General features: G+C 38.2%; 2 protein-coding genes and 1 pseudogene across 2 annotated transcripts; 2 read left to right on the top strand and 1 right to left on the bottom strand.

Moving 5' to 3' along the window:
- On the top strand, positions 1546-8465 carry LOC107617355 (putative pentatricopeptide repeat-containing protein At5g65820). The gene is given in 5 exon segments (XM_016319107.2): positions 1546-2077; positions 3946-4591; positions 4593-6447; positions 6705-6847; positions 7632-8465. Coding segments are annotated over 2 exon segments (1992 nt in total). The 5' UTR covers positions 1546-2077; positions 3946-4288; the 3' UTR covers positions 6282-6447; positions 6705-6847; positions 7632-8465.
- Positions 1753-2284, bottom strand: LOC107616463. The gene is made up of 2 exons (XM_016318419.1): positions 2206-2284; positions 1753-2087 (listed from the first exon to the last, which is right to left on the bottom strand). The coding sequence occupies exons 1-2, from the start codon at positions 2282-2284 to the stop codon at positions 1753-1755; spliced, it is 414 nt and encodes a 137-aa protein (XP_016173905.1).
- Positions 7472-8543, top strand: LOC107616464 (annotated as a pseudogene).

The following is a 9355-nucleotide window of genomic DNA, read 5'->3' as shown; positions in this document are numbered from 1 at the left end:
TGCAGGTTGGGTCATAGCAGTTTCAGGCACCATCTCCACATCCAGGTTGGCCTGCTGTCCATCTATCATCACATTGGACTGTTCTCCTTGATTAGATTCTTCTTCCATCACGACATCCCCTATCTTGTTGAAATTATCTTGACTTTCTTCGTGCTTCGTGCAACTAAATCCTCCTCCTCTGATGATCGTTCTCTCTGTGTTTATGAGCAATTAGAGTAATTCTTAATGCTCGAGTCCTTCCTTAGAATTTGACAATAACTGACGAAGACAAAGGCTCTTACTCACAGCCTCATGCAATTGAGACAATGGAGATGGACATAATAATTAACACATTACATTACACATAATCTGACACATCTATATGTAATCGTTTTTGAAAAAATGGTTGTAGAAATTTATTAATCTAATTATTTTAACGGAAGAGGACCATCATGATATTTCAGAATGAAGAGGGGAGTAGTTGATAAAAATGGACTAACCCGAGTGATCAGACTAGAAAATTGGCGACTCGGCTTCTAGGCCGGTCCGGTCTGAACATTGAATTGGATAAAGAACAAATCCGGTGAGAAATTGAGAATTAGTTTGACTCTGTCAGATTTTGCAAAAACCGATGAACCGGCAGGTGTGAGGATCGGTTTCAGAAATTTTTTAAAACCACTCCAACCCCAAAATTCAAAACCACACGTCGTTTGTAAAAATACCTAGCTAGTTCTGAACCCACCCCATCTCCCAGCTCTCCTCTCCCTCTCACTTTCGGAAATGGCAAACCACACATGGAGGCACAGCACTAGCAACTCACATCGGTTCACCGCCACCGGACGCTCGCCGCCGTCGCGGGCCTCTCGCCCCTCTCCTCCGTCTGTGCTGTGTGCTCGGGCTCTCCGTCTCGCCGCGCCTCCGCAGCTGTGCAGCGTGTCATCGTCGTCCGCCATCACAGCACCGAACGCCTGGTGTGCTCCACTACTCACGTCTTGCCTCTCTTCCTGCAACTGTGCCTCTTGGTGAGTGCTCGCGTCTCGCGCGCTGTGCCTCCGTCCCTCCCTCTACTCTATTCCGTGGTTGTTGCTACCTGAACTACTTCTCGTCGTCCACCTTCTACCTCTGCAACAACAGATGCGCATTTAATTTTTTCTAAGTTGATTCATTGATGTTATTGCTGTGAATTTTATTGTTGATTAGTTTATGAGCTGATTAGAAATAAATATGGCAGTAGTTGAATTTAAATGTTGAATTGATTTTTGAATTGGTTTATGAATATGAATATGCAGGGGTTTTGCTGATTATGAATATGGTTTAATTGTTGAATATCATAGTTATCAGACCCCACCGGTTCGACCGAAAATCCAGTCACTCGGTCGGACCGAGCCACTCGTGGAATTGGGTGTATAACGGATCCGGTCGAACCCGATTTGACCCAACGAATTTTCATAAAAACCGGTAACCCGGCCGGTTAATTTAACCCGGTCCGGGTCGTGTTTTTTTTCCTAATACCTAAAACGGTGTCGTTTCAAACGCCCCCTCCCCTTTCGGCCTTTCCCTTTGGATGAAATCCTAATGCCCAAATGCCAAATCGGAGACTCTGACTGAGAGTCCGAGTGGAACACCCCTAACCCAGCCAGTCTCTCTGCTCTCTCCGCCTCTCCCCCTCACCCTCACCCTCACCCCGTCACTCTCTCGTCTCTCCCCTCACCTCGACAGTCGTCACTCTCAGTCGCTCACGGCCCCACCTCGTCGCTCTCTCAGTCTCTCACCTCATCCCCTCACCTCGGTCGTCGCGGTCCCGTGCCCCTGCCCTCGCTTCGCCGGCGGCAGAAGCAGACGGAACCGGATCTGGTCCCTTGGGTGGTGGTGGTGGTCGTCTTCTTGCTTCTCACGGTCTCTGTCTCGCACCTGGTCTCGACCTCTCCCTTCCCTGCGCTCTTCGTCGCCGGTAGCAGAGGCAACAGATCCCGGTGGGCTGGTCTTCGTTGTCGTCTTCTTGCTTCGAGCCTTGCCGTCAGCTTCTCCCTCGCCATCAGCTTCTCCTTCGCCGTCAGCTTCTCCTTCGCCGTCAGCTTCCTTCGTGCAACCCGATTTGGTGAGTTTCCCTGTTCTTTGTGTTTCAATTTTGTTGCTGCATCACTGCACTTTGATTTTGTTGCCAAAATAATTTGTTGCTGAAAGTGTTGATTGTGTTGCTGAAATTTGTTACTGATTATCATGAACCTTGAATTTGTTGATGAGTTTCCCCTGTTCCTTCTGTTTCAATTTTCTTGTTTTTTTTTTGCTGCCTGAAAGTTATCATAGTTTAAGTTTTTGTTGCTGCCTGAAAGTTATCATAGTTATCATAGCTGAATTTGTTGCTAGAACTCTAGAAGTAGAATTTGTTGTTAGCTGTAAGTTGAATTTGATGCTGAACATATCATAAATGTGGTTGTTGCTGGAAGTAGAATTTATTGCTGGATAACTGAGTTGAGTTGAATTTGTTAATGAGCCTTGTTGTTGTGTTGCTTAAAAAATGCTAAATCTTTTGTTGCTGTATGTTAAGGGATAAGAGATAAGAGTGTTGGTCAATAACAAAATCAGTTTGGTAGAGTTAGTTAGGGTTTGTTATTCTGATATCTGATCTTTCTCTTTTCCAACTCTGTTATAAATGAAGCTCTTGCATCCCTCTAAGAGGTGTGTAGAATTGATTCATTGATGGAAGAATAAAATGAAGTTAATTCAGTTCACTAGTTTCTTGTACCTCTCTCTTCAAACTCTTCTTTCTTTGTTTCTGATGTTATGCATAATGCAGTGTTTCTTATGGAAGATATAGATGTAAATCAAAATGAGGAAAATGTTGATCAAGCTCCAAATTTATCCTATGAAGATATAGATGTCGATTTTAATTTTTAAGATCACTTGGACTTGATTTATCGATTGTGTTATCTTTTGCTTGCTCTTGTTTATTTAAATGGAGAAAGTATTTTGTACTAGAAGCTAGTTTATTATCTCTTTTTACATCATTAGTTATGTCTAAAAATTAATATTTGATTATTATTATTATGTTTGTTCAGACTTGCATTTTAAGTTTTAATACGTAATTTTAATTTTATTTATATAATTTATATTTTTTTAAATTATGACCGGGTTGATTGCCGGTTCGATTCTGATAACTATGTTGAATATGTAGTGGTTTTGTTAATTGTTGAATTGGTTTCGCTGGTTATGAATTTTTTTTATTGTTGATTGTTGTTGCTGTAATGATGCTGGTTTCTTTTGCTATTAGTTACTTAGTTGATTGAATTTTTTTTCTTTTATGGGATTTTAAGATGGCTTCATCAGAAACACCATCATCCCAAGAACATCAGATGAAGATATACCTAGACTTTGAAATTACTCCTTGGACATAGTTTATGGATTGTTATTTTTATTGTGTCAAATAAGACACTATTGTAGTAGTGTTGACTAATTTTATGTCTATTTTTGTATTAGTTATTTTTAGAATTTGAGATTTGATTGTTGTTCAAATGTTAGTGAAGACATGCATTTCAATTTTTGATTATTTTATATTTTTCTTTAAATAAGACCGGATCAATCGGTTGAATCAGTGATCCAGTAGTCTGACCGTTTTGATCACCGGGTCAGTTATGACAACTATATTTTGGGGACGCCACTGCAAATGGCCAGGGGTGGAATATTACTCATATTGTTTATTTTTTTAGATATAGGTAAAACTTTGGTGTAACATTCAGTTATTGGATTTTATGGTGTTTTTCAAAATTCTGACCAATACACAGGGGCCTATTGTCCCGCCCCCAGAATTTTGAAAAACACCATAAAATCCAGTAACTGAGCGTTACACCAAAGTTTTTTCCATATCCAAAAAAACTAGCCAATAAATCTATCCAAAATTTTTCTTATGTCCATTTTTTTATACGGTAGTAACCCAATAGGCACCCGTTAACAGATTAGTATTTGCAGCGGCGGGACATGGGATGCTGAGAACCTCACGGATGAGCTCTGGTTCCAGCTGAACACACTAACGGCGACTCCCACAAAATTAGATCTTGCTCTTCATTCACTCCTTTCTTGGCAACTCCATTGCCTTTCCTCAAGGTATGCCTCAATTTCAGATTCCAATTTGCGATTAACAAGAGTTGGGTGCTTTGCTTTATTCCACTGCCAAATTCTTGACGCCATTCTCCAATGCTACTTTGTCGTTGTTCCTAATCTCACCCTCGTTCCTCTCAAATCGAATCATCTGGCGGCGGCGGAGTACCAAACCAGGGTTGAGTGAGCCTCACTGTCTCCGGCATTCAAGAAAATGCAGAGATTTTCGAGAAAAACATTGCTTTTCTTCAAAAAAGTTATCTTTTTCCAACTTCCCTTGACAAATTCATTAACAGTCATTGGACATGAAAATACACTATCCCAGCTGTTTTCTACTAGTTTTGAGGCGTGTTCACCACCACTCAATCATAAGTCCTCAGAATTTGATAATAGTAGCAGCTGCATCAGCAGTGCCGCGTCAAAAAACCATTTTGGCCTTATTCACCTTCAATGTAGTCCAGAAAAGGATATAAATGACCAAAGCTACGATGAGTTTGCCTCTGATGTGGAAAAAGTTTTATAGAATATTGAGAAAATACCATTCTAGGGTTCCCAAATTGGAGCTTGCTTTGAAAGAATCTGGAATTGTTGTGAGGCCTGGATTAACTGAGCGCATCTTGAATCGATGCGGCGATGCCGGGAATTTGGCGTATAGATTCTATGCATGGGCTTCTAAGCAGTCCGATTATCAACACAGTCAAGAAGTTTACAAAGCTATGATTAAGGTTTTGGGCAAAATGCGGCAATTTGGAGCTGTTTGGGCACTAATTGATGAAATGAGGCAAGAGAATCCTATGTTAATTTCTCCACAGATGTTTGTTATTCTGATGAGGAAGTTTGCTTCTGCAAGGATGGTTCAGAAGGCTATTGAAGTATTAGATGAAATGCCCAATTACAGATGTGAGCCTGATGAATATGTTTTTGGGTGTTTGTTGGATGCATTGTGCAAGAATGGTAGCATTAAGGAAGCCGCTTCGCTTTTTGAGGACATGAGATATCGATTTCCTCCAACCATCAAACATTTCACTTCCTTGTTGTACGGTTGGTGTAGAGAAGGGAACCTTATGGAAGCAAAACATGTGTTGGTGCAGATGAAGGATGCAGGCATTGAACCGGATATCGTTGTTTATAACAATTTGCTTAGTGGTTATGCTCTAGCTGCGAAAATGGGGGATGCTTATAATCTTTTGAAGGAGATGAGAAGGATAGGTTGTGGACCGAATGCAACCTCGTACACAATTTTGATCCAATCACTATGCAAACATGAAAAATTGGAGGAGGGAATGCGGTTATTTGTTGAGATGCAGAGAAATGGCTGTGATGTGGATGCCATAGCCTATACAACATTGATTAGTGGGTTTTGCCAGTGGGGAAAGGTTGAAAGAGGTTATGAGCTTTTGGATCGGATGATACAACAAGGCCTTGTGCCAAATCAACTGACTTATCATCATCTCATGTTGGCCCATGAAAAGAAGGAAGAACTGGAGGAGTGTATGGAACTGGTGAATGAGATGCACAAGATTGGTTCCACTCCTGACCTTAACATCTACAATACGGTTATTAGGTTGGCTTGCAAGTTGGGAGAGATCAAGGAAGGTGTTCGGCTTTGGAATGAAATGGAAGCAAGTGGGCTTAGTCCAGGCATTGACAGCTTTGTCATAATGATTAATGGCTTTCTTGAGCAAGGTTTTCAGATTGAAGCTTGTGAACATTTCAAGGAGATGGTTGGCAGAGGGCTTTTTACTACCCCTCAATATGGTACATTGAAGGAGTTGATGAATTCCCTTTTAAGAGCTCAAAAGCTTGAACTGGCTAAGGATACTTGGAATTGTATCACATCTACCAAAGGGTGTGAGCTGAATGCGGGTGCATGGACAATATGGATTCATGCACTCTTTTCAAATGGGCATGTGAAGGAAGCTTGTTCCTTCTGCATAGACATGTTGGATCAGGGGTTAATGCCACAGCCGGATACTTTTGCCAAGCTAATGCGTGGTCTGCGAAAACTATATAACAGACAATTTGCGGTAGAGATCACTGAAAAGGTGAGGAAAATGGCTGCTGATCAGAAGATCAGTTTCAAGATGTACAAGCGGAGAGGAGAGAGGGACTTGAAAGAAAAAGCGAAGGAGAAAAAGGATGGGAGGAAGAGGAGGGCGAGGCAACGCCATTGGGGTGGACGCCGTCAGAAATCTAACACATTATAAATTTCGCTAGTGAAGCTTGACATACATTCTAGAGGTTCCCCAAACGAGACACTCATTTTGGACCAGAATTTGGTGAAGCAATTTAATTGGATGAAAATTATTGATGTTATTTGGTTTGATTCAAGGCATGATCGAAGACATGGGAGAAGCTGCTTCGTTCTTTGAGGTATCAATTTCTATGTTTTACTTAATGCCTTAATGGATATATATTGAGGCAAGGAGTGGTTTGCATTTTAAATTGGACAAGGGTTTATGAATGACAAGGGTTTATGAATGCAATTGAATGCTTTATATTAAGCTTATTATTACTTTTTTTTTAATGTGAAAAAGGGCTTGTATCGTCGCATCGGTAGTATATTGTATTACAGATTATTTGTTGAAATTTTTTAATATATGCTGCTTTTTTTATTACTTCTCTAACAGAGGATATGACCCATCCACTTCACCATATCAGTGCTATTAAGCACATTGCTCATGGGCAATTTGAAGAGGAACTTCTGAGATTCCTGCAGCATTGTGCAATATTGATTTAGGGGCTCTGGAAGCGCATTGCTACCTCTTAAAAGGTGAAATTAAATGCTTTACTTGCTTCTTGTACATTATGCTCCGATTGTACTTTAGTGTTTTTGGCAGCAACAAATTTAAAATATTCTCTATTTAGGTAAATAAAACCATGAATAACAACAAACGCACCAAAAAATAGAGTATAAACTTTTCTTTGTATTTGATTTGATTGTATAACTATTGCATTGTGTTATTTACATATGTACAAAATTAGTGGGATCAAAATTGCTTTATGTTGAACATAGTCTCTATTGGGATAATATGTTCAAAAGGGGTTGTCCTAGTCTTAATCATACTCCTAAATAAGCTCTCTAATTTTTTCTCAATGCTTTCAATATCTCCAAAGCCTCCAATTGCTCATTTCCTGCTTTCATGTTCGAACCATCAGCACCTTCCTTTAAAATGATGTTCAAAGCTGCATCCACCAATTGCAACTCATTGCAATTCTGTATTATCTTCAGATGCAATCACTCCCTTGTGCATCAACTTGTTCATCCATTTGGTTGCCTTTGACTTCGACGCTGGACGAGCGAAAAATGTCAAAAGCAGTAAAGCATTAAAGCATTCTTGTGTTAACAAAACTTTTCTCTCTTTTCTTTAAAACAAAAACAAAAGATGGATCATGAACCATTTCTAAATTACCCTTTTCACATCAACCAGTAAGGTCTATTAGTTTTCCCTCAAGAACACATCCTTCTTCTCAAAGAATTGAATCACTATTCACACACCTTAAACCACATTATTATTCTTCCCAATCTTTTTCAAGCACTATTTGCTTTGATGCAGAGACAATTCAGAAGGGTTTGGTTGTTCTTGCTGAATTATACAACTTCATGGAGGAACTTCTTCAATCTACACAAACTCAACAAGCTCTTCTACATCACCAAGATGGAAAGATTGTAGAAGAGGAATTAAGTATAGTGGATCAGTTGCATTGCTTGATGCTTGTGGTTCTTCAAGGGATTTGTTGTTAGCTCTAAGGGAACAAGTTCAGTTGCTTCAATTGGCGATTTGACGAACAAGAAGAGGAGATTCAAGCATTGTTGAAAGCAGTGTTTCTGCTTATGAATGCTTTAGAAAGAAGGCAAAGAAAGAAATCACTAAGCAACTTGGTATGCTAAAGAAAATGGAAAGCAACAAAGATAGTTCAATTTCTTCTTTGTTGGGTCAAGATCAGAATCTAGTGTTCTTTGCTAGAGTTCTAAGAGAATCAAGAACTATAACCACATCTATATTTTGTTCTCTTCTATTGTTCAGCCAGCACTTGGAACAAAAGGGTCATCTTTGATCTCAAAGTTGAAGCCAAAAAGATTGGTCTTTTCTTCTTCAAACAAGGAACTGAATAAGAACAATGATGGAGTGGTAGCAGATCTCAACATTGCTCTTTGTTCTCTCCTTGGAAGAGAGAAAAATGGTGGTGATTCAATTAACAGTGAAGTTCAAGGAGCATTGAGAGTTTTAGAGACACTTATTGCTGATCTTGATGGATTAGAGGGTGGATTAAATTGTATGTTTAGATGTTTAGCAAGAAATAGAGTTTCATTTCTTAATATGCTACTCATTAGTAATTAATTAGCACAATGATTTTGAGTGAGGTACATATAAATTCAATGTCTTTTGTAAATTTAAGAATGATCATGTTGTTCGAGTTTTAACTCGTAAGGATTTTGAATGAGAGAATCATTTTTTTTAATTCAATTTTGTCTACTAAAAGTTTCCATATTCATTATTTTTTCCTAAAAGTTAGATTCTGTCAATGGCACTTACAGCCTAAAACAATTTTTTTTTTTTTTTAAAAAGAAGGAGCTCAACACACATGTGGAGCAAGAAATACAAATAATCATAAGCCTAAAACAAATTGTTTTGCACTTTATAAAATTTGATACATTCAAAATTTTTAGATACATTAAATTTAAAATTTACCAAATTGGAATAAACCATTTTTTTTTTTTGAAAGAGAGAGATACAATTATTTGATCAAACACTAATAATTAATTCAGGAGATGGAGCATTTCTATCAAAATTTGAATAATATATCACATTTTTCTGATAATTATGTCCTTTTTTTGGAGCTATCGGGCATGTTTTATTAAACAAAACACAATAATTACTTTGATATAATTTTTATTAATAAAATTATTTTTTCTTCACATAAGTCATGATATCATATTATAAATACTAAAGCATAGCAGGACAATATGTAAGCATACTTTGAAACAAATATTATTGTATTACCTAAGGTAAATAGCACATAATTTATCCATTTTCTATTTGGCTCAAGCAGGCTAAGGTTAATTGACTATTTGACTTAGTGTAATAAATTGAGAATTTAGACTGGTTAATGCATATTAAATCGTGCATTACCTAAAAGTAGAGTAACTTGTAGGTAATAACATTACTTTAAAAAAAAAAGGGAAATGAGGCTTTTTATTTTTTATATTGTAGTACAGGTAGTGTTCTTAATAATATGAAAACTTAATGTATTTTTATTTTGTATAGATAGATAAAAT

The sequence above is a fragment of the Arachis ipaensis genome, chromosome B09, assembly GCF_000816755.2.
Source record: "Arachis ipaensis cultivar K30076 chromosome B09, Araip1.1, whole genome shotgun sequence".
NCBI lineage: Eukaryota > Viridiplantae > Streptophyta > Magnoliopsida > Fabales > Fabaceae > Arachis > Arachis ipaensis.
Note: the sequence above shows the minus strand (reverse complement) of the source record. Positions and strands in the feature narration are given on the sequence as shown.

Excerpts from the sequence above, each read along its gene's own strand:
- LOC107616463 (XM_016318419.1), bottom strand. The coding sequence starts at position 2,284 with ATGATAACTTTCAGGCAGCAAAAAAAAAACAAGAAAATTGAAACAGAA. Across the intron at positions 2,088-2,205 it reads AACTCATCAACAAATTCAAG|GGAAACTCACCAAATCGGGT; the intron begins GTTCATGATAAT and ends CACAAAGAACAG.